Genomic DNA, 25,434 nt, shown 5'->3' on the forward strand with positions numbered 1-25,434 from the left:
TTCATCATAATCTCTTAATTATGTTGTTGTTATAGTTGTCATAATTAAAAAAAGAAAAATAGAATATACTAGATTTAGTTTATCCTTTGCTTTTCTCAGCATCCAGTAGTGGCACTAGACTTCACCGTGGTTATGTGGAAGAAGCCACACTAGAAGATCAGCCTCCGCAGACCTCCCACATTGTGTTTGTTGTTCATGGAATTGGGCAAAAGATGGACCAAGGAAGAATTATTAAAAACACAGGCATGTGAGTAGTTTACTCAGAATGTCATTTATCTTGAACACTGCACACAGAAATGATTTTGGGCAGTGTTGTATGTCCTGCTTAACTCCTGAAATTCATATGAGTTGTAATGTTCAGAATCTGTCCTTTGTAAGAATAGTCTCCAAGCTGACATAGTATGGGTGGAAGGGCAGTGCTGGATTGAGGTCTGCCAGTAAAGAAACTTGCTTTTAGGAAGAGTTTCTGCTGACAGGATTGTTTCTGAGGGATAATGTTAGATGGTCACCTGTACTGCTGGATCCATTGTCAGAGTTTGTAACCCTGGGGGGAGGAGTTTTACATTACAGGTATATCTTTTGGAGGATACCAGATGCTTTTTGGACAAGATTCAAATAACTGAGCCTGTCTAATGGTTGCATATGTAGAATATTACCTTTACACATGGTAATTTGGGTGCCATTTGGGATTAAAGTACAATCATGGTATTAAGACAGGACTAGCAGGATCCTGACTGGTGGAAAGTGATGGCCATCTGGTGCTTCGATGCTACTCTGCCGTAGTCCAGCAATAAGCTGGGAAGTTGAAAGATTCCCCCCACCTAGATGCAGCCATGTGGAATGCTGCACCATTTAGGGCAAGGGGAAAAACAGGAGCATTTGGTACCAAGTAGTGAGGGATGTTATGTGGTCCCACTGGCTGTGGCCATAAAGGAATGATTGTTTGATTCATTCCTTTTTTTTTTTCCAAGGGGCTAGCAGCTACCTCACTCCTGAATTACATGGCGCTACAGCAGTAAGCAGTTTGGGCAAATCGTAATGGAATCCTGTGTAGAGTGCATGTATTCTCCATTTCATCAGTGCCATAGGTTTTCTGTACAGTATGTGCTACAGAACCTGGGAACACAAAATGGAAAACATTGGACACAATTAAAACATGATGGTTCCTGAAATGTGTACTGCCTGAGTTATATTTTGACAGTACTTATTCCTTCTATGTGAACACTATTTTAAGGAGATTTTTCCTAGCATGAGTAGCCCATAGCATTTTAGAATAAAAAGTGGAGTATGGCATTTTAATACCATCAAACATGAGAGATATTGATCACATTGTTCATTAGAGGATCAAAAAAGCCCTTGAATTCAAAATATAAAGACACTATTTTTCATTTTGCTGCATTTTGATTGCAGGCTTTTTCATCATCTGAAAAGTTAGCTCTTTTCTGAAAACACACTCCTCTCCTGTTTGCATTTCATTAGGAGTTAATAAATTATGGTACCAGTAACTTTTGATGTTATGTAGTCCAATCTCGCCTTCATTCTTACCCGTGGGTTCGGAGCCGAATCTCTGCTCCGACTCGGCCATACTCTAGATCAAAGTCTTCAATTGGCTCGTGGCTAAACGGTATCTCATCATGCAACAGGTCTATTCCCAGATCTCGTTTGCCGCTCATTAAGCTCATACTTGGTCTCGCTTTTGGCTGTGGCTAAGTATATTGTTTATAAAAATTTTTATAAACTGTTGACTTGTTGCTCAAAAAAGCTATTTTCATAGCTCTGTGTGTGTGGTAGTAGTGTTTTACTGCCTGCATTTGTTTCTCTGGCTGTTTTTGTGCCCTTGTCTGGCTGTTTGGGTATCCTGTTCATTTTCCTTTCCCCACGGGCTTGGCCCGTTTAAGTTAGAGGACCTAGTCCTCCCCATTGTTTCTGTGTGGTCTTTGATTTTGTGCTCCATTCTGTTAGCATTTAGTGTTGTCTGGCTAGTGGTGCTTCCTGCCTTTGTTTCCCCAGGCTAGGCCCGTTTAAGTTAGAGGACCTAGTCCTCCCTGTTGTTTTCCCGCCGGTTTCTTGGCCGTTAGAGTTAGAGGCTCTGTTTCTTGTTAGTTGGGTGTAGTGTGTGTACGTATTTTTTCCTTTCAGCATGTCCAAGGATCCTAAGGAACACAGGCCTTCTGGCTTTAAAAAATGTGTTGAATGCAGCAATAAAATGTCTTTAACTGATGGTCACTCTGTGTGCGTGTACTGCTTGGGGGCTATTCACCTCCAAGAGTTCTGCTTGTTTTGTCATTCCTTTAGTCCCAGTGTTCTACAGGAGAGGAAGAACAAGCTCATTTTGAAAGGACTGCTTAAACACTCCTTCGAGGAAGGCTTGGCTAAGTCTTCCAGTGCATTATCCTCTCCAGCTAAAAAAGACAAAAAGACTTCCAAGAAGCGCTGTCCGGCTCCATCTGTTTCTTCGGAGCTGCCAGAGAAAGTTGCTAGAACAGCTTCTCCTCCTTTTGGTGCCAGAAGAAGATAGTCTCGTGACTAAGTCCGTATTGGCTCCAGCCTTTCAGAGCCAGTCACGGATATTTTGGTTCGGAGGCGGTCTCCAGTTTTTCAACCGGGTTCTCCTTCACGCAAGTCCCCTTCTCTAGGGAGATCCAGATCTCTTACTTTGTCTTCCAGATCTTCCAGGACCCTTTCTGATGAGGACGTTGATAGGGTGGTGAAGAAACTGCTTCAGTCATCGGTGTTGGCCAAATTGATTTCGGCTCCGACCCAGTCGGCTCCGGAGCCTATAGCCTCTTCATCCTTTGTTGTTCCTCCTCCAAGCCTCTGTCAGCCTTCGGAGCTAGAGTTGTCGGTGCTGTCGGGTGCCGTTAGGTCAGTTCCAGTAGCCTCTCCTGGCCTCTCAGGCTCCGTCCACGGGGTCAAGGGTTCACAGTTCGCCGGTCGGACCCAAGGGAGAGGTTTCGTATTGATTTTCATTAGTTCCGAGCCTTCCTCTCGGTGCTTCAGCCCGAGTGAGCTTGGACCTGGCATCGGCTTCGGACCTCATCTCCTCAGCGCCGAGGACTACTACTGTTTCATCTTCAGTAAGTCGGCCTTCGGAGCCGGTGGATCAGCCTTCGAGGTGTGTGCTGGTCAGGTCATCAGCTGCATCCTTCAGCACCGATACTCTGCCTCCTCAGCATTGGTGTCAGTTTTGGATCACGCTCTATCCATGGGCAGCGGAGACCCAAAGCCTCAGGATTCCTCCATGAGTGGTCCCCAACTTTCTGATGTCTCCCCAGAGTTTTTGCCTGAGTAGCCTGTCAGAAAGAGATTTTGTAAGAGGAAACACCTTGACTCCCCGGATGAGTCTCTCACGTCAGATACCAACCTCGAGTCAGGGGGGTCCCCCAAGTCGTCTTCTGAAGATGTCTCTTTTTCAGATGTCCTGGAGATCTTGAAGCAGAGACGCGGCTGGCAATTCAAATCCCCTTCTGATGAGGAGTTGGTGTTCCTGAAGGCTTTCGGGTCTCAACCCTCCGCCTCTTGGGTTTCTCCCCCTTTTGATGAGCTATTAGATCTTGTCTGTCGAAAGGTATGGGAAACTCCTGACACTGTGGAACCAGTCCAAAGGAGACTCAATAAGTTTTTGTCCACCCCCTCTGACAAGGAGTATCTATCTAAAGGCGTTCCAGTAGATGCCATGGTGGTGGCAGCAGCCACCAAGAAGGAACTTGCTGAAACTTCATCTACCGTCCAACCGCCTAACAAGGAGTCCCGGGCTATGGACAGGTATGGGAAGCATGCGTTTACCTCAGCGGCCTGTACACTGCAGTCGCTGAACTACTTGACGCATATTACGAGGCTCCAGAGAGATCTCCTAAAAGAGCTAGGGGATTCTCTACAGGGTAACATTTCTGATGCCGTGGCACAGAAGGTCAATGCACAGATGTCTACCTTAAATTCCATTACCAACTCCTCCGTGAGGCTGATCTCATATGCAGCCAACTGAACGAGTAGGGCTGTGGGTTCCGGAGTCTCTTAGGAGACACTCCTGGATGCGCCTGTGCAGTTTCGCGGAGGCCTTCAAGTCTACGTTTACCAATGCCCCATTTGATGGTTCATCGTTGTTCAGAACCAAGGTGAAGGACGCTCTCACTAGGTGCGAGCAGGAAAGGAAAACCCTGTCTGTCATGGGAGTCCGTTTTTCCATGTCTTCTAGACCTTACCCCAAGGGCCAGAAGGGTGGGAAAATGTGGTTCAGGAAGTCGCAGAGGTTTTTTCAGGCTGCACAAAGTGATTCTCCCTCCGGAGGCAGGGGAGGGGGTGGAAATTCGGGTAGACGCCACCCTAGAGGCAGAGGAGGCTCGTGTAACCAGGGGGACCGTGATTCCTTTCGTGGTTCTCCCTACCAGCACTCCTGAAGGGAGGCCCGACTGTGCGTCTCTGGAGCCAGTCAGGGGGTCTCATTTCTTTAATACCCACTCGTCTTGGGTGACTTCTTGCCAGCCTTTTGGGTATAAAGATAATTTCCAGAGGTTATCATATCCCCTTCTCTAATCCTCCCCTGCCATCCAAGAGAATCCCAGACGTTCCATCCAGTTGCAGGGATTCCGCAACTTTAGAAATAAAAAAGTTGCTTTTAAAGGGAGCCATCCAGCCTGTCCCCGCAGACCAAGTAGGATTAGGGACTTACTCCAGATTCTTTTTGGTGCTGAAAAGAACAGGGGACCTGAGACCCATCTTGATCTCAGCCGATTGAGCCTTCATGTACAAAAGTCCGAGTTCCACATGGTCGCCTTATTCAGTACTCCCTCTGTTAGGGAAAGATGTGTGGATGTGCTCCATCGACCTCAAAGATGCTTACTACCATATCAAAATGGACAGGGCATCGAGGAGTCATTTACCCTTCCGGCTGGGAGCCAGTCATTTTCAGTTTTGCGCTGTGCCCTTTGGTCTCACCACAGCCCCCAGGGTGTTCACCAAATGCATGGCAGTGGTAACAGCTCACTTGAGACGTCAGGGCATTTTCAGTTTCGCGCTCTGCCCTTTGGTCTCACCACTGCCCCCAGGGTGTTCACCAAATACATGACAGTGGTAACAGCTCACTTGAGATGTCAGGGATTCCAAGTGTTTCCGTACCTGGATGACTGGCTCCTTTCTGCCACCACCAGGCATCTACTATTACAGACCAGGGACGCCACCATTACACTGTGCCAACAGTTAGGAATTACTCTAATTTGGAAAAAATCTGCCTTGTTGCCCTCATAGCTTGTCACTTTTATCAGCGCCGAACTAGATACGGTGCTCATGTGGGCCTTCTTACCAGAAGAGAGAATTCAGGTTCTACAACAGCAGGTCTACACCTTACAGGAGGTCTACACCTTACTACCATTAAGGAAAGTCAGGGCAAAAGTGGTCCTCAAGTTATTAGGGTCCATGGCTGCCATGATCATGCTAATTCCCCTTGCCAGACTACACGAGGGTTCTTCAGTGGCTGCTTTTCGCCCAGTGGTCACTGCAGCATCTCGCTCTCCCATTTTATTCTGATTACAGACACGTGCAAGCAGGATCTACGCTGGTGACTTCAGGCCAGCAATCTCAACATGGGCTAGCCCTTTGTTCCATTTTCTCCAGTTGCCGCAGTGACCACGGATGCCTCCCAGATTGGGGGTGGCGGGGCATTATCTTGACAGGACTGTCCAAGGCATGTGGCAGGATCATGAGACCCATTTGCATATCAGTGTCTTGGAGATGAGAGCAGTGCTATTAGCGTTGCAAGCACTTGGAGCTCTCTCCCTCTAGAGACAATTGCAATCCACTCAGACAACATGTCGGTGGTGTGGTACCTGAACAAACAGGAAGGAACCAAATCTTACCCCCTTTGCAGAGAGGCACTTCGAGTTTGGCAGTGGGCGGTGTCTTCCCAACGCTTTCTAGTTGCAACTCATATACCGGGGAAGTCCAACGTGATTGCCGACAGGTTGAGCAGAGCTATCCTAATGCCTCACGAGTGGTCCCTGAACAATTATGTTGCGGAAGAGATATTCCACAGATGGGAGTAAGCCTTGCTGCGATCTATTTGCCAGCCCCCTCAATGCCAAATGCAGCAGCTACTTCACCCTTATCCCCCCGGAGGGGGAGACGCCCAGGGACGCTCTGGCTCACGATTGGCCCTCCAGTCTTCTCTGCGCCTTTCCACCGTTACCTCTGATATCAAAGGTCATTTAGAAAGCATAGTCTTTGGGGAGCAAAATGATCTTCACTGCCCCACACTGGCCTCGTCAGATTTGGTTTCCCTTCCTTCAACCCTATCTAATGGACAAGCCCTGGATTCTGGACCAATTTCAGACCTGCTGACTCGTTTGTCAGGACAGTTCCATCCCTCCATCCAGACCCTCAGGTTGGCAGCTTTGGCTGCTCCAGTTCCGTCCTCAGTCAGGCTTCATGATTTTTCCCCGGAAGTGGTGTGTATTTTATCATCTTCGCACAAGCCTTCTACCAGGAAGATTTATTCCAGTAAGTGGAAGAGATTTTCTATTTGGGCCCGTGAGAGACATATTGATCCTTATACAGTGCCTATTTCGGCAATATTGGAATTTCTTTCTCAACTGTTTAGTCAGGGTTCAGCTGCGGTAACCATTAAAGTGCAATTGGCAGCAATTTCTACCTTTCACGTTGCTAATGAGCCCAACCTAATGGCTCATAGGCTTTGTAGGGCTTTTATGAGAGGGACATTGTTACTCCGACCTCCATTCTTTGATCCAATGATGCCATGGGACCTCAATTTTGTACTACAGAAGCTCACTTCAACTCTCTTTGAGCCTGCAGCTACGTGTGACATTAAGTTCTTGTCATGGAAGACAGTATTCTTGGTAGCCATAACTTCAGCTAGGCTGGTCTCTGAACTCCAAGCATTATCAGTTAGGCCACCTTATTTGAAGACTTCGAGCTAGAGTATGGCCGAGTTGGAGCTGAGGTTTGGCTCTGAACCCACGGGTAAAAATGTAAGGCAAGATGGACTACATATATCGAACGTTATGGTGAGTGCATAACTTCTTGTTTTAGAATGTTGAAGAGATGCTAGTCATCTGGAATTTCCTCTCTGCTTTTTAGAGTGCTAAAAATTAGTTGCCTGACTGGTGAACTTTGCCAGTGGTTAGAAGGAATGGTTGAAGGCATAGTACTGCTAGCACCAACCTAATTTAAATAAATAGCAGATGGTGTTAACTGTCACAGTACTTGCTGAAAGAAGCTTCAGTTTGCTTTAATCTGAAAACCGCAAGCAAATGAGTGGGAAACCTAAGTGAACAGATGATTAGCCTTTTGTTTTGTTGTTGTATTCGCTGAATCATGGCTAGAAAAATGGGAATCTCTTGTGTGGAGGACTTATGGTGACTGAATGATAAAGGTAGACTATATTTACTTCCTAATGTCTCAAGTAGTGACGGGCTTTCTAGGTTATAACATGATGGCATTATAGTCATCTGAACCATTTTTTTCATTCATTCATTAATATAATTAGTTATTTATTTTGTAAGTCCTTGCGTGCATCCAGTGGGGTTGATTCAGCCTTGCCATTGTAATGTCCCTGATAAGTACTTGCATGACTTTAGTCCATCATCATACCCTAGCTGGCTCAAACTTCAGTTGTAGTTACTAGCTATTTCTCAGACACCTGGTTGGCAAAGTAAAATGTATAAGAAGAAAGTGGCTAGAGAGCCACCATAATTTCTTGAGCCAGTGTGAGTTGGTTGTTGCATTAGTCATACCCTCTAAGATGCACTAGGGTTATATGTTTTAGGCTGGGTGGGCCTTAAGCTCTGATCCCAGGCACATCATGGAAAAAAAAACAATGTTGTCACATCCCTAGATATGCCTTCACTCACTCAGCCAAGCTTATAATTCCAGCCACTGTCTCCACTGGAGCTGTAAGGCAGCCTTTGTACACCAGCACACCACCCCAATCCCCACCTCGTCATTCCTTTCTCCTGCCTTGTCAACTCCAGCAGGCTCCCAAACCGCAAATCAAACTTAGGTCAGCCATGGTGCAGCCATGGCTTTTTACTTTTTCACCAAAGGTGCTAGCTGTTTAAACCATTTGTAATTGAGATAATCGATGCTATTAAGCAAAAGTACTGTAAGAACACAGAATAAGAAAAATGCATTTTAGAATAATGTTTATATTTTTTCAGCATTACCATAAAATTGTAATGTTAATGCCTTTCATGTTGGCAGAATGTTTTCCACTATTTGCATGACTTCTCTCTTTAACTTGTACAATATTTAGTCCTCAACCAAGGTTCAGCTATTTTTGTAATTCATTTTCTCTTAAGCTGCATACACACATCTGTTACGTCATTGCCCCAGCTGAATTGAACTCAAATTCACGGCTTATTGAAATTATAGTGACACCTGACCTGTATAGAAACCGTGTCAAATGACATCCCTAAGGTTTCCAGCCACCAACATGCTGAAGCCTTTCCCTAAAATGACATAGAGCGAGTATTGGCTTAGATGCCCCCAGCCAAAGATGTGAAAGTACACCGAGGGCTCATTCAGGATTTAAAAGAAGAGAGTAAGATAGCTGACCTGAAAAACTGAGAAGAGGGCTTGATACTTCCTGTCTTCTTACAGGAGAAGCATTTATAGACACATGACTTGGAGATCAGATATTTTGAAACCAGATTAAAAGATTACTGAAATCCTTGAAAATCAGGGTCATAGTCCTATTTATCCAGAATTTTCTATTCCATGTTTGTATCATTTTTGCAGGTCTGTAGCTTGGAGTGCTTTGTAGAATTTTTTTTTCTTAACATTTAATTTATATATTTTTTTATTTCTTGATTGTCTTACAGCTGGCAACCCTTCTGTAATTGATCAGCCTGTTCCTTTCCCAGTGGAATAAAATCTTGACATGGGAGGTCATCATTCAGGAAGCTGACGGGGCTTTTTCAGTTTAGCCCTAGCTCTTCTTTCAGCAGCTGATTGCTTGCTGATGCAAGGACCTGCAGAGCAAGTACAAGTCCCTTGCCCAGGCATTGCTTGTTGTACACTTTCCATTCATTGCATGCTTACATTGCATAAAGATGGATGACATTCACTACTCATTTTCTCAACAGCTAGCACCCCCATACATGCATCCTTCAGTACAAGCTGGTAAGTGATCACAGGTCATCTGTTTATTTTATTTATTTACTTTTTTTTAATCAGGACTTCATCCCTGTACATGACAGAGATCGCCAGAGTGGTTGCCTGAATTTTAACAGAACTCCTTGATTGTCATTCACATTGCTTCAGTGGGATATGGATTCTGTGCCTACACAAACCTGACACTTGGCAGTTTACCTGAGCTCAGAATCCCCTGTCTGTCTCTCTGTGATAAGGGATTGGCTAAATCCCTCCCATCAGGGGAAGCCTAACCTCAGACACATAAAGTCAGTTAATTGTTCAGTCTTTAGTGCCAGCTGGAGGACTGTCACAGTTAAATCTCCTCAGAAGCCTACATTTGTGGATTCTAGCTTCCAGTCTCTGATAAGATCCCTTTGGGAACTTCCCTTTTTTTTATTATATACTTTTGTTTTCTTTCTGTGTTACTTTAAAAAAAAGCATGCAGACTTACTTTAATATACTTGCTATTTACAATTGCTCTTAATTCCACTGGGAATTCTAACTTCTACTGTGTTTGTATTCTTAATGCTGCTTTTAAGCAGTTGTAGAGCTTTTCTAATTTGTTTTATGACTTAGTAGGAATCAGAAATTCTGTAGTGTCATCTGAACACTAGGAACTGTCTCTTGGCAGGGTGCCAAGAAGCCCATGGTTTCTGTTTATCTGCTTCATTTTGAATTTCAGACAAGAAAATATGCATATTTTTCATTTTTTCTTTGTTTTTGTGATATTTACTACTGGTTTAATACTGATGTTAGCACTATGCTTTGTTAAGTCATGGTTTTACCACAAATGACTTTATTTGCACTTTCTGTGGAGACTGTATTTTTATCTCTGCCGAGAATCTCTAAATAATGCTTATTTATGCTGTTTTAAAAGATTTCCATTTGATAAAAGGGCATACGTTTGATTTTGTGTCACTGTTTGAACAATTGAATTTTACTTGGTTCTATGAATGTGTGTGCACTGTTTACTGCAATATATAGATTGTAGAGCAAAGCTTAGCACAATTTGACCTGTTTGCTGTATGTTTTGGAGTTTAGCCCTATTTCCTGTGTGGAAAGATGGTATATATTTTCTGTTGCCCTTAATCCGCAATTAATTATTCTGGCTAGTGTTTCTTTTCCCAGACTTTATGGATTTTGATACAGCTGCCACCACCCACTCCCCATGAAGTCCAGTTGCACTTAGAAAGAAAAATGTGAACAAAAACATGCCTCCGCCTATGGTTTTGGTTTGTGAATCTGTTGTTGCATTGTCGGCCCGCGCACCACTTTATCTTCTGTCACTCCCTGGTGTGAGCCCGCAGCTCTGTATGGTACAGGGGTCAGAGATGCATTCTTCGGCTATTCCAGTACGTGGTCCAGATATGGGAGAATCAAACACTTGGGTGCAGGAGAGGCCAGGGGTAAGAGATGCCTTGCCAGACATAATGCTGTCTCCCCTGATATTTTGTCCTCTAGTGTTTTAAGAAGAAAAAAGTCTCTGCACAATAATCATGTTGATGTGGCTTCCTTAGCTAAAAATGTTTTTCAGTCAACTAATCTTGAAGGCTGTGTTCCTATTCAGATTTAATATGGGGCTACCTTATCTAGAGATCAGTCTGACACTGCAGATTTAAATGGGAATTCTAATGCAGACAGTAGTGAATAGTTTGAGTCCATCAGTCCGATCCTTGAGAAGGTAACCTGTGAACTATTGTGGCAGCTAAAACCGAATGCTTTTAGAAAACTGGGGCTTAATAATTATTGCTCCATAGAAAGCATACTAGATCTCAGAAAACTGCCCATCTGTTTAAAAGACTGATATGGGACTGATTAATGCTGACATTGCTTGCTTGTATTGTTTAAAAACAAATATCAAACATTGTTTACTTCTTTTAGCACCAACTTACAATCTTATAAAGGACAAACTTTAGGTGGCTCATGTATACATTAATCTTTTTTGGTGGCACAATATTAAATACTACTTTAGATTTTAAACTGAACACTTTTGTTGCACTTTTTTTTTTCTTTTAAGCAGTGAAAGTCTGATAGCGCACACAATGTGATGGGCCCAGTCATTTTTTTAAATTTTTTTTATTTTAAGGTTGCAATTACTCTTGAGTGCGGTCTTAACACTCAAACTAATTGTTTTCTTAGTTAGATGCCACACTTTTAACAGATCCCCATGGCTTTGGTGATTTATTTTTAACATTTATCACTGTATTTCCAGCTTGGCAATTATTTTTGTTTTTTTGTCTTACTTAGGTTTTCAGTTGTATATCTATACATATGCACATTCATGTCATGATTTGTTTTTGACACTCAAACCTGATGAAATATTTATTTGATAGGAAAGTGATCTTTGTTAAAAGTTGTATATTTATTATTTATTCTGAGAGATGTCTATTGGTAGATCTTTTTTAGTCCATTTTCAGTTAGTTTCGCTTATTAACTAATAAACCTTTGATTAGTTGGTTAGCCTATACAAATGAGATTTTAATTTGTCTCTAGCTTTCTAGATTCAGTTTTAGTTAGCACAGTCTATGATTACACTGTGGTGTTAAGGAGGAAGGGTAACTTGTCTAAAAGAATGATTTTAATGCTTTTATTGCTCTTAACAGAACCACTCTCTGTAACTACTCCCTTGCTCCAAACAACCTGATTATATGTAAGGAATGTCTTTAATGCTTTTCATTATACTCAACTAGGATCGCTTGTTTGTGTGTTTTAATGAATGATATTCAATTTTTAACTCAACTGTGGACTATCTACTATTTTCTATTTGATTATTTTGGAGCACGTATTTTATAGTTATATTTTACAGTTCGATTTTTATTAAGTCAGCTAAGTGCATAACATAATTTAGGAAGTGAACATTACACCCTCCACACTGCAAAGTTTCTTTTTTTTTTTTTTTTTTTTTTTTTTAATAAATACTGCATTTTCCTTCTGTGATCTGTATAATGTATTTTATCAGTTAGTGATATGGGATGTGTTTTCTGTTGCAGACTAGTGTTTTTTCATGGAAGTGTCACTTTAACTGCATTAAAGGGGCACTAGGTCGTTTGTACAACAGCATATCTGCCTCGGACCGAAGCTAAAACACTGCCACTCACTGAGGTAATGACCTCCCTTTTTTGTGACATCACTCAAGACTTTCTTTAAATCCCACCCACGGCATAAAGTTTCTTGAAATAGGTGTGCAAACCCGTATTCCAGTCCTCCCTTAGTTCCGTCTACACTAAGAGACTCAGAATTTGGGTTCCCTGCTTCATACAGTGTCTACTTATTTTTTGTTTCTGTGCTGTTGTTGGAGCTAACTATTAACGTAGGCATGTGTTTCTAATTTTCTTTTATTTCTATTTACGTGCAAAATAGGTTTATTAGCTAGTTATGACATATGTCCGTTTCATCCGGTGCTGACTGCTACTAAATACGTAGTTTACATTTACAACTGCCTGCTACTAAATGTGTAGTTTACAGTTACATAAACAAGTCACTGGGTAATGGAGAACTTTAACGGCTACAGTACGGATTATTTTGTTGATGCACGTTGCTAAAATGCAGCCTCCCACAGTTTCTCTCTCCATATGCCTGCGAGAGAGAGAGAGAGCGTGGTTCTGCTCAGTAACGTGGCTGGAACTCGTAGAGGGTTATTACTAACCTAGATCAGACACTGTAAAAAGAATAACATAAGATATTGGCTCTGGGTTTGTGATCTTTGTAGTAACTGGACTGTTTCGGCTTCAAGATAAACTATCCCGCTCAGGCTGTATCGCGGGAAAGATAGCAATAGAACTGTTTGCCATTTCTCCGTTACAGCCACTAGCCAATGAAACACACCATAGTATCTGGAGTCCCAGATGCAGTTAACCAATCACGCATACTGGTTTTCAGTAAAAACATTGAGTTGACCTTTCTGTGATTGTGCGCAGGAGAAATTTCCAGTCCTTTTCTTCTGGCAACAAAAAGTGGATACAGTGATAGAATTTTCCCTCTGTTACATTATATCTGGTAAAGGGCAGAATTCTGAGTCATTGCAGCTTTGTGCCTATTTTACGGTACTTTGCACTGAACCTTTTTTTTGCTTTTGTCAACCAGTTGTGCTAGCCTGTCATCCAGACAGCTTGTTAGGGAATAACAAGTTAGGGAGTAAGCAAACCCTGCTATAATCCTTCATTGAAGCATACTTTTAGTAGTAACTTTAATCAGCGCCTAGCTGGTAGGGCAAGGTGCTTTATTCACTTAGGGCCTTGCATACTTGTATTCCTTTATTTCCTGAGAATGATGTAATATGACAGTGTTTGACAAGATATGGTACAGAAATGAAGTATAAGATCTTCTTATTCATAAGACTCCTGTAATCTGACTGTCTGAAGCCTTTAATTATGCTGTGAAGCAAATACATTTGAAAGAGGAAGCAGCACCCAGGAAAGTGCACTTATTTGTATGCATGCCACTTGGGACTAAATTGGTAACTTCGCTTTTAGTGTGCATCTTTCCTTGAAAATGGATAAGGTTTGAGAGAAGTGAGTAGCTGTAAACTTCTAATAACTTGAGAGTTGAGCCTATTCTGGATTAGTGGTTTTCATGCAGTTGCATTTAAGCCTTTAGAAAAAATGACATTTTATCTGCGTCTTTTTCAGTAAAAGAAATTTAACTTGGGTGCTTGAGCCTCTGGCCTTGTGTCTGCTGTGAAGATAGGTTAAGGCTGCTAGCCTAGCCAGATAGAATTGTGTAGATAAGTCTGTCATTTGTAAATATTAATGTAAGCCACAGGCTTGTTTTCTTAAATGTGAAAAGACTGCATTGGATATTTAACTGTAAAAATGTAACAACAGTGCACTCTGCTGTAAGAAAGCCAAGTCAAGCATTTTATGACTATCTTTGATGTCAAAATTCGGAACCGGTATGTCTAGAGGGAGGCATCCTGCCTATTGTTTTAAGACCAGAGTTAATGTATAGAATTTGCATGTATATATATATATCCTTTATTGCACTTGTTTCTGACCAGGTGTAAAGAATGTAAATGTAGTTTCTGTTAGCCAGGGAACAACAGAGAAGTGTGAAGAATGATTTCATGTGAAGCAGCTCTGTGTTATCAATTTAAAGAGAGAGAATCGGAGAGCACTGAGCATTTTGTCTTGAGAACATGCAACATCACCAGCACTGCTTTGCTCTTTATGTAAGTTTATTTTAGAACTGTTTTTTCTCTTGGTCTAATCTTCCTAATTCCTACCTATTTCTGAGTGTTTTTCTGTGTTGATGTCAGAACTTTTCTACTGTATTATTTTAAGTATTTCTCTGTGATCGCTGAACTCTTGACTAGCACTGTGTAGTAAGAAATATTGTCTTGTTTTTATTATTAAATATTTTTAAACCTTTCAACTGTGGCTGTTTTATGTATATTTAATTTAAAGGGGCACTAGGTCGTTTGTACAACAGCATACCTGCCTCGGACCGAAGCTAAAACACTGTCACTCACTGAGGTAATGACCTCCCTTTTTTGTGACATCACTCAAGACTTTCTTTAAATCCCACCCACGGCATAAAGTTTCTTGAAATAGGTGTGCAAACCCGTATTCCAGTCCTCCCTTAGTTCCGTCTACACTAAGAGACTCAGAATTTGGGTTCCCTGCTTCATACAGTATCTACTTATTTTTTGTTTCTGTGCTGTTGTTGGAGCTAACTCTTAACGTAGGCATGTGTTTCTAATTTTCTTTTATTTCTATTTACGTGCAAAATAGGTTTATTAGCTAGTTCTGCTATTTGCTTTTATAACACTTAGCACGGTATTTCTGTTCGTCATTCTTCAGCTACAACGGAGAAGGCATGCATGTTAAAAGAAACTTCTAGCTTTGATATATATATATATATATATATATATATATTTCCCTTATTACAGTAGTCTTTTGTTGGGCAATACATGTATATACATGTAGACATTTAAAATATATATATATAAATGTGTATACTTTTAATGTGTAAAGTGTTCATGCTTTTGCAGACGAACAGCCAGGAAACATTACATATAACTCAGTCCTGCCTTCAAAACCTGTGCTGTGCACATCTGTACATAAATTCTTCTCTATTTTTTGTCTTTAACATTTTACAGCAAGGCTTCTGAGATGTACAGATACTTTTTTATCTCTTTTTTATGTGTAATGGTCCGTGAATTTGCAGATGATCGCACGCATACCCTAACTGGCAGCACACGTTACATATACTCGGTCCTGCCTTCCAAACTTGCCCTGTGCACGTCCATGCATAAATTCTTCTCTCTCTCTCTATTCTTTTTTCTTTAACTCTTCACAGCAAGGGTTCTGGATGTATGAATGTTGCTTTCTCTCTCTCTTTTTTTTTTTTTTTTTTTGTCTCGTTCTGACCACAATGCAGACTGCATAATAAGCCTAGCGATTACTGAAAAGCAGTACTAACTGTCAGGGAAGCGTAGGTGTGATAGTACCTTTCATCTGAACAGCATTTGCAGAATGTACACATTTTTACCTATTAATTTTGGTTTGCTTTTGTTTAATTGTGGTTTTCTTGCAAATTAGTGTCAAATCATGTTTAGAATACTACCACAACGTATTTTATAAATGACTGCTTTCATCCTGTCCTAGTGAAACCGCATATTCTTATATTTGACTGGCAACTAATCATTTTTTTTATGATATTGTAATTTGCACTCTGCTTACTGTAAGTAGTTAGCTAGCATATAGATTACACATTTCTGCTTGGGACTTGTGCCTTCATGTATTATTTATGTTGGTTGTTTTTTTTTTTTATTGACTTTGCTTTGAGGCATATGCATGCACATACACAGGCAGGGGTTTATGTAAATAGGTAAGCCACTATTTAATTGACACCAGTTCTGTCACTTCTGTTTTGTCGAAGTTGGTGGTGTGAGATTGCTGTAATACTGTTGTTGGGAAATATGCCCTTTACTCCACATTGTGCCATCTCAAGAGTTGAAACACTTGCACAGCAATTGGGGGGTGAGGTTGGATCTGCCCTCTTGCAACAACTTGTTTTTCTTCAGAGTTATTTCTTTTTTTGGGAATTTGTATTTTTATTTTTTGTCAATTAAATATGCATTGTCAAAATACAGTAATTTTGGTCAAAATGCAAGCTAGTCAGATTGTGGATGGATGGACTGAAGTAATGGTGGGGCATATTCTAGTTGGAGTTGGAGGGTATTCTTACCAATAGCTGCCCTTCCTTCAGTGGTATGCAACTGCCAGATTTTTTTTTTATGAAAGCTAAATAGAGTAGGGTTGACTTTTGTTTTCAGGTTAACAATATGATGTGCCATAGCTAGACTAGGAACAAGAATGATGTGTAGGTACTTGAAAATGAGAACCTATTTTAGAGGTTGTAGGTTGGCGGAGGTTGTTTATTCAGCTTCAACCATGGTTGCAGTTTTTGGAGTCTATTTAGCTGTTCCTACAGCATGGTGCCATAGTTGGTTAAGAAGTTTGTATGGCAATGTCATCTGCAAACACAGTAACATTGTGATATAGTAGTATGCGATTAGGGAGTTGGCATATCTTAGTGAGAAGGTTCTATTTTGACAGGTAGCTAGATAACCATTTTAGGTTGGAGGGACCAAAGCCAGAGTATGAGGAACGGTTAAGCTGGAGGGTTAAATTTAACCTACTCAAAGGTTCCGGATAGTTCAATAAAGAGGGCACCAGTAAGATGTACTTTTATTACGGAGTAGAGTATTGTTGAGTGTATGTACAGCAGTTTGGATGTTTCTATTTTAATGAGGTCCAGCTAATGGGAGAGGAGAATATTCTACTGGTAGAAGAAGGTGGCTAACTGATTGCAGACCATTTTTTGATTTAACTTACCTAGGGTTTAGTACATTTAGGAATGGGGGCATCTATTTTTTTTCAGATACTGTGGAAGGTTTGTTGTGCCAGTGCCAGATTAAATTATGTAACATATTTGTGGTGAAATGAGATCTCCGTAATGTTTGATGAACCACAGGTAGAAACCATCAGAGTTTGGTGGGTCTTCATTAGCTAATGGCTATATTAATTTATTTTTGAGAGACTTTTGTGAGGGGAGAAAAGAGGTACTTAGAGTTCATGGGGTGATGAAGTTGGTAGCAAGGGAGGTGGACATGCATTGGCAAAATCAGCTGCCAAATCTGAATGGTGAACTGACTGACATATGTGCTGTGAGACAGTAAGACTGCTCAGGTATTAAACTCTTTCCAGAACTGAGTGCAACAGGAGAAAGTAGAAGCTTGGTGTTCGTGTAATTACAAGACTTTGGTATGCTTTTATTGCTTTTTTGGCTTAGTTATGCAATGTAATGTAAGTGTCATTGGCAGGTGAGGATAATATTTGCTTCCAGACCTTCTAAGCATTGCTCCTTTAGTTGACAAGGTGCTGGAGATTAGATGTACACTATGGCAATTATGTTTGCTTTGTATAGATTAAGCTTATTGCTGTAAAACTGGTTCTAAATATTGTGCAGTGTTTCCGTTACAAAATAACCCGCATTGTTGATCTTTGTGATGGCATGCAGTTCACATGTTGTTAGTGGTATTTGCAAAAATACAGGGATAAGGCCTTGAGGCGGCCTACATAGGACATATTACTTACCCCTGAATTGTTTGTGAGGAACCTTGGTGGATGTTCCAATTGTTGGATATGCCTGGTTAGGTACATACCAAAGGGGGCATTGTACTCAATGATAGGTCTGATGAATGCAGAATAGAGTGGAACAATGACTTTCTTGGACTTGGATGCCTTACTTTTATTTATAAGTTGCGCAACATAGAATGATTAATTCACCACTGTAGACATGTGATGATCAAAGGCTAGATAACTATATGTGTGTGTCCCTAAGTCCCTGACTACTGGGTGAACTCTAATGGGTGTGTTGTCAATATGATATTTAACAGGAATGGATGACTTCCCAATGGATAGTATTATGCATTTCTTGACATTTAACTTTACTCCATGGCTCTGATACTAGTTGTTTGTCTGTGTCAGCCCCTCCTGGAGAACATTTGTGTCAGTGGGAAATTCAATGACCGCTCCTAATTTGCATTCATCTGCAAATTTAGTCAACCAGAGACCACTGACATTGGCCTTGACTTCAGAGAAGTTAATGCCAAAAAAAACAGGTTCAAGGACTAATTCCTGAAGAACTCCACTTGACTGGCCCCTTTGTAGAGGTGCACTCCTCAATTTTAACTTCATGGGTCCTGTCTGTGAGCCAGTTGACTTCTCAACTGGATGATATACAGCCTTGTACCTAACCTATTGAGTTTAACAATGCCAGAGCAGGGTATTGTGTCAAATACCTTGGCCAGGTCAAGGTAGGTAGTGTGAACGATTTTCCCCTCATCCATTGCTTTGGTGACGACCTCAAAGAAGTCCATCAGGTTGAGTAGGCATGAAACCAAATTGGGTTTGCTCCAGTGTCTGGAGGTTTACTATATATCTCTGTTGATCATCTCCATGACAATTCTTTCCATGGCTTTACATATAAAACTAGTAGTTACCAGTGTCTGTAGATGGCCCACCTTTGTGCAGAGGGATGATTGTTGCCTTTCTCCATTTATGAGGCATAACGCCTGTTTGGACGCTACAGTTAAATAGTAATTCCAGAGGTCCAGATAGGTCATGTTTCATGCTATTTAGAAGGCATCCTGGGATGTAGTCTGGGCCCACTGATGCAGTGTTCTTGGTCTTAGAGAGAGCATTAAGGACCTGTTCCCTAGTAATAGTAGAGGGGAGTTATATTTGCTATTTTTTGAGGGAAGGTTGAGGGGGAGAGAGGAGAAAGTTGGAGCTGAATTTATCAGCCAGGAAGTTTGTTACATCTTCTAGCTCAGTATAAGTGGCTTCATTTACAAAGAGCTCTGCACACAGTTGTGCATTTCCTTTGAGGTTGCGGACATAGATAGTGAAAGCTTTGTGGTTGCACTTACCTCATATTTGGCTTTGGTAGACTTTATTTGTCCTCTGATTTTTTTTTTTTTTTTTTTTTTTATCCTGCTGAGTGCTGCATCTCCTAATTTTTGCCATGATTTTCTTACTCCTGTTATACAGCCTATTGATTTTATGATTCCACCAGGGTGGCTTATTTTTTGAGTTAGTTCTGTACTTCTTCTTGGTGGGTACAGCTGCCTCTAAGCAGCTATTAACATGCTTACACAGGGTTTCAGTGAACAGTTCTGCATAGGCAGAAGTGTTTTCAGGGTTTATGGGGGATTGAAATTTTGCCAGGTTCTCACTTAATAGCTAGAGTTAACCTTAGCATAGTTTTTGAATATTCCAGGTTTAGCTGGAGGTCCAGGTTTTATATTTACTTCAAAGGAGACCATTTTGTGTTCTGACCTTACTAGGGAAGGCATTACAGTAGGGGGTGTGCAGCAGTTTCCCATATTAGTGAGGAACAGATCCAGTATGGTTGCACCACTAGTTGGTGTATTGACTATCTGATCCAGGGAGTATTGACTGTTTTGAATCTTTGACACGGTTTGTTTCAGCAAATGTGTACTTCAGATGCCCTTATTAAGTAAATCTCAGCAGCACTCTTCTATAGTTCTGAAGTTGATATCAGATTTGAGAACCGTGGCTAAAAGTGACATTTCCCTAATTGCCACTTTAGGGATGATGCTACCTGGTAACCAAAAGGAAAATATTTCCTGTTTGACAAAATAACCAAATATACGTTTTAACAACTGTCTTTATCTATCTATTGAGCTATATAGATAGATATAGATACAAAGATAAATAAAATGTCTTGTGTGTGTGTGTGTGTGTGTGTGTGTGTGTGTGTGTGTGTGTGTATATATATATATATATATATATATATATATATCTTTATCTGTATAGATAGATATAGATACATGGATAGATAAATATAGATATATGTCTTCTGTATCAAACACCAAATTTCCACTGTGGATTGTTGGAACATATGTTTAAAGAAACACTGTAAGGCAAAGGGCCAGATTCATGAAAGTACTGTTATGTGTGTATACTGTCAAAAAAGCTAGAAATAACAGCAAGCTAGTCTCCTCATTATTTCTAGACTTGTGAAAAACTTTTGACACAGTTTGTCACAGCAAATGAGTACTTCAGATGTCCTTACTAAGTCTATCTTAGCCACAGTCTTTTATTGTTCGAAAGCTAATTGTCCAATAGGTATCAGTCATTAAAATGACGCATCACCCTCTCTCCACATTTCTCAGTCACCACTGGTGTACCACAAGCTATCTCCTTGGTCCCATCCCCTTTAACATTCTCACTGTCACCCTCCACACATCAACACAACAGGCCTCTCAAGTACAATACCCAGATGACTCCACACGTATAAGCCCATCACACAACCTGGCACAACTCCAAAAAAATACTGAGAAAGCTTTAACAGCCACTGAAACATGGTTTCATAACTAACAACTTATGTGAAACACTCCACCCACTAAAAAAATATTTATTTTTTCCACAAATCCCTTTCTCATGGAAAATATAACACATTTAAAGTCTTCTCTCTTCATAATACAACCACTAAAATCACTTCTCATAGCAAATTATTAGGCATGATAGCGGATGGTAAACTAAAATATGACCTGCATATACAAAACTGCTTTACAAACTCACCAAAATCTAAGTATGCTTTACAGAGCCAAAAACTGTCTCATCAAAACAATTGCAACTGCACTTGTTACTCCTTACTTCCTCACCTCACTACTTTGTGACCCATCCCTAATAATCCATAGGCATCACAGACATCAAAACCTGAACAATGCTATAATCAAGTGGTTCATTTTACAGCAAATACCCCTTTCAGAACTCAGCACTCTATAATACTAAAAAGCCTAAATTGGTTTGAACTACCCCATCAATTAACATACACACAGCTTTTTACCACCCTAAAAATTATCCACCATCCAGCTGTTTGTCTGTTACGAAGTACAATTCTACACAACTGTGTTCTCAATAGGTTATTATGAATGAATGTCAAGACTCCACTGTTTCAACAATCTGCTGGGCATGGTCAGACAATGTTGCTGAGGTCTGGAACTCGGGTCAATACCCAGCCCCCAGTTATTTAAAACCATTCTGATAGAATTCCTACCCAAAATATGTCTCTGTTCTTGCTCATGTCACCCCCAAGATAAACTATATCCCTAAATATGAATAAGTATCTTTTCATACCTTACACTTCCTTACTCTCACTTTTTCACTCACTTTCTTACTTCAATCAGTTTTTTTCCCTGACTATCTAAATATGCAACAACCCTCTTTTTTCTCACTTCACTTTGCAATTCCCATTTGTATTACACAAATTTACTGTTCATTTCTTAATAAACTGGCTAACATTTCTCAAAATATTAATTCATTGTCATATAAGTTTTATCTATTCTTAACCAATGTTAATTAGTAATTTTTCTCAATTTATCAAAATTTTTTGAAATGGTCTGTCACCCTGGACTTCTCAAACAACTTTCCACCATTGGTCTATCACCCCTATTAATTCAATGGTTCTCCCGCTACCTAACCAAAATACATCAGTCAGTAAAATGGAAAGCCACTATGTCGCATCTCACTACAGTCGGTGTCCCACAAGGATCTGTCCTTGATCCATTACTCTTCAATATTTTCATCAACAACTTGTATATTTCCACTTGTCAAGGCACACTTGTTCAATATGCAGATGACTTCATTATCATCTCCTCTTTAAGATCTCAATCCATGTGCATCATATAACCCAACAAACTTTCATGTTTATTGAAACATGGCTTAATGCTTACCTCTTGCTCAACCTCCAAAAAACAAAGTTGTTAGATTCAAGAATTATTCCTTCAGCAATGCAGAAATAGAACTGGTCCCCCATACCAAATAAAAAAATGAACAGAAACTTGGCATGTTATACAGATACAAACTATTCCTGAATACCCAACCAAAGTGACTCCAGCTGACTCCTCCCTTCTAACCACTGTCACTATGGTGCCCCTATTCTGACTAAATTACAATCTTCCCTAAATATTCAACCTGAAATGTGCTACAAAAAAATCAACAAGTTCACCACCAGTGCAAATTCACCCTACAACACCATAAGTCTCTACACACCCTTCAGTGGCTCAAACTTCCCATACATCTTACTTACTTACAGCTTATTACCGAACACAGTATAATTTACAAACCCTCAGCTTGTCCACTTCTTAATACATTAATCAACCTATACAAACCTGCTAGAACTCTCAAATATGAAGATAACCAACTTCTCAACATACTTACACCCTTCTACTCCCCTGGTCAAACCTTGTACTCAGTTTCACAAGGTTGCAATTCCCTTCCTCTAACTATTAGATGTATCTCTAACCTATCTGTGTTCAGATAGTCTTTAAAAGAATAGGTGAGCAAGTCCTGGTTCTGCTCATGCTCCATTCCTGACTGAACTTCCTCAGTCCCCCTTTTTCTACCCTCCTTCACTGCTTCTCCCAAACTACACTCTCTCCTATTTTCTAACATCCCTTTCCTCATCTGTGTTCACCTGCAGACCTGCTCATTTATCTCTTTTGACTACCTTCATAAAATTTCCTGTTTCCCTCCCATATCTAAATTACATATAACCTTATTACATTGTATATACTAACTTTGTTTTGTTCCTGCCTTATTCCATTTGAGTTGTGGATGTGCAGCATTTCCATTAAGTTTTTATCTGACATTGCTCTGTAGGCCATGCACAAGTCGCTTGTAAGTAGTGTGTACGCTAAGGAGTGCAGGGACTGTGACCTCAGTCTGTCAATGTATGACCTGTGGTGGAGACACTGTAATTTTGTGGGTTAGAAATCTCTTGAGGTCTCTCAAGTCGCTACAAGTGCCAGTAAAGGGACATAACAAAGGGAGCATTGTACTTTGCTATTGGCCTGATGAAGGTTGAGTACAAGGGAGGTATGATATCTTTCACTCTAGAGGCAATGCCTTTGCTAATGAGGTGTGAGGCACAGAGTGACTTCCTTTACACAGTAGATACCGTGCATAGTGGTCAAAGTTTAGCCTACTGTCAAGTTGTGTTACCAAGTCTCTCACTACTGACTTGTTACTTATGGTATTATGTATAGGGTAGTCTGCATGGAAAGCAGTTTTGCCAAAAGGGGATGATAATGCATTTTATAACACTGAGTTAGATTATTTACTTTGGCATCAATCACTGGTTAGTGTTAGTCTCTCAGGAAGTATACTGACATTGTTTGCCGATTCTGTGATTGTAGCTAATTTATAGGCATCAAAAATCTTAGTCAGCCACAGCCTCTCTGTTTGGGTCTGAACTTCTGAAGAATATTAAAAACAATATGGGAGCCAGTAGAGGGAAATGGCTTTTTGTTTGCGGACATGGAATGTCTAGATGAGGAAGCTCTGTGGTGTCTCCAGGTGCTGCATGTGCTTTGCGAGGTACATGCCGAAGTTGGCCGTGTACTGAATAAGTGGCCTTACACGTGAGGAATACGGGATGTCCTGAAGTGTTTGTCCTCAGGTCATTTGTGTTCTGCCATGAGTAGTATTTCCAATAGATGTTTGTGTAAATAAAGTCACCGAGGATCTGGGTAAAGGGTTGAATCTTGATAGATTGTAAGAGGTCCAGATAGGTGGAGTGGGCATCTTGAGTCAAATATGGGGGTCTGTAGCCAGCAATACTTTTGAATGGGGGGTATTGTCAATGGTTAACTGCACTTGGAGTGTCTCCTGTGTGTCATAGTGGTTGAGGAGCCTGGAGGTGTGTGTGTGTCTTTCATATATATTGAAACTCCACATGCGTTGTGTTGGCTGCCCAGACCCGGGGGTCTGAATGTATGATATGAGTAACCAGGTAAGGCTAGGGGGCTATATGCCCATTTGAACCAGGTTTCTGGGACTGCACATAGGTCCACACCTTCCAAGGTTAAGAATGGTTACAATGAGTTCAGTTTCATGTTTAGACTGCTAGCGCTCAGCAGCATGAACTTTCATTTGCTTTGTGTTGAAATGTAGTATGGACCTCATGACTTTTCTCAAAAATGCAGTATGTGGGAGGCAAGGGTCTTTGGCAGAGGCATGAAGCCCAAGTCAGACAGATGTAGGCCTCGTCTAGCAAAACATTGTGGTCTCTACATAATTTATTCACAGGCTGTTAGGTGCTGGATCACCCTCGAAGTACACCAGAAACTAATTCAGTTGCTAAAGTCAATCATTTTCTTTTGGCATTGAGGCATCATTATGGGTGAAAGTGAAATGTTGCTTAAGTCTACAGACATACATGCCTGGGACCCATATTCAGAAAGCTGAATCATTTCTCTCTTCATATAGTCCAGGTAGGTAAGTCTGAAGTTGTTCACGCCAACATGGACTATGACCATCAGAACACTAGCTATTGTTGAGAGTCTTGAGTGCGTGTGTGATATGGTGCATTCTGGCACCTGACAAACAATTAAGTGACTTTATCCTTATACAACCTGCCTACAGGCACATCTGTGTTTCTCAGAATGGAGTATCCTATAACTGATATGTTGCGTTTATGGTTAGGCCTTAGTGGTTGAGAGACTCTAGTATGTGTAGTACGCATGGTATGTGGTGTGGAGGTTGTGCAAATGTTCTTCATGTTTCACTATTGCAGTCATCAAATTTGGGTTATCTGCTTGCAGTGTCCCTCAGTTGGCCCTGATTAACAAAGTCTTGGGTCCTTCGTCAGTTGCTGTCCCTTCTTCCGTGGCATCAGGTCATCAGGGGTATAAAACATGCAGCCGACGCCATTACATTAGTCTTTCTTGCTGTGCGGTGCCCGAAGCAGAAGCAGTACGCAAGTGCTGGTCGGCCAACTCCTGAAATTCTCTTTTTTGAGTTTCAGAACCAAAATCTTAAACTAAAAGCTAAGTACCCCGTTGTGAAAACTTTTTCTTTCTCTAAACCGATGTTAGTAAAAGTAAATAATTGCATTTATTGTAGAAAGCAAATACCTCATAAAGATTTTCATTCGTACTGTATTGCTTGCCTAGGCCCTGACCACGACATACCTCGCTGTCATTTTTGTGCCTTATCTGTCATCAGTATATTTTCGCTTCTAAATATTTAGGTGCTCGGTTCAATTATCCTGATATGTATTCGGTAAGCCTCAGGATTAATGACATTCCAAAAAAACACAAAGGTAAAGACTGAGACAGGCCACCTAGGTGCAAAGCTGACGACGACGCTTATCCTAAGCCAGTCGCCAGTTAGTCGTTACTCAGTGAGGCACTTTCGCAGCCTCTGATACCCACTACTTCAGATTTGCAGGCCTCTACTGAGACCCTTTCAC

The 25,434-nt window shown here is 40.9% G+C and overlaps 1 protein-coding gene across 1 annotated transcript in view; it reads left to right on the forward strand.

Annotated features, from left to right (window-relative positions):
- The window catches only part of DDHD1 (DDHD domain containing 1), a 1,563,737-nt gene that overhangs the window by 541,283 nt on the left and 997,020 nt on the right, over positions 1-25,434 (forward strand). The window contains exon 5 of the mRNA XM_044073566.1: positions 100-247. Within this exon, the coding sequence (XP_043929501.1) occupies positions 100-247 (148 nt within the window). The remainder of the gene's footprint in view (positions 1-99; positions 248-25,434) is intronic.

Source organism: Protopterus annectens, chromosome 6.part0, assembly GCF_019279795.1.
Source record: "Protopterus annectens isolate FY-2018-M chromosome 6.part0, PAN1.0, whole genome shotgun sequence".
Lineage (NCBI taxonomy): Eukaryota > Metazoa > Chordata > Ceratodontiformes > Protopteridae > Protopterus > Protopterus annectens.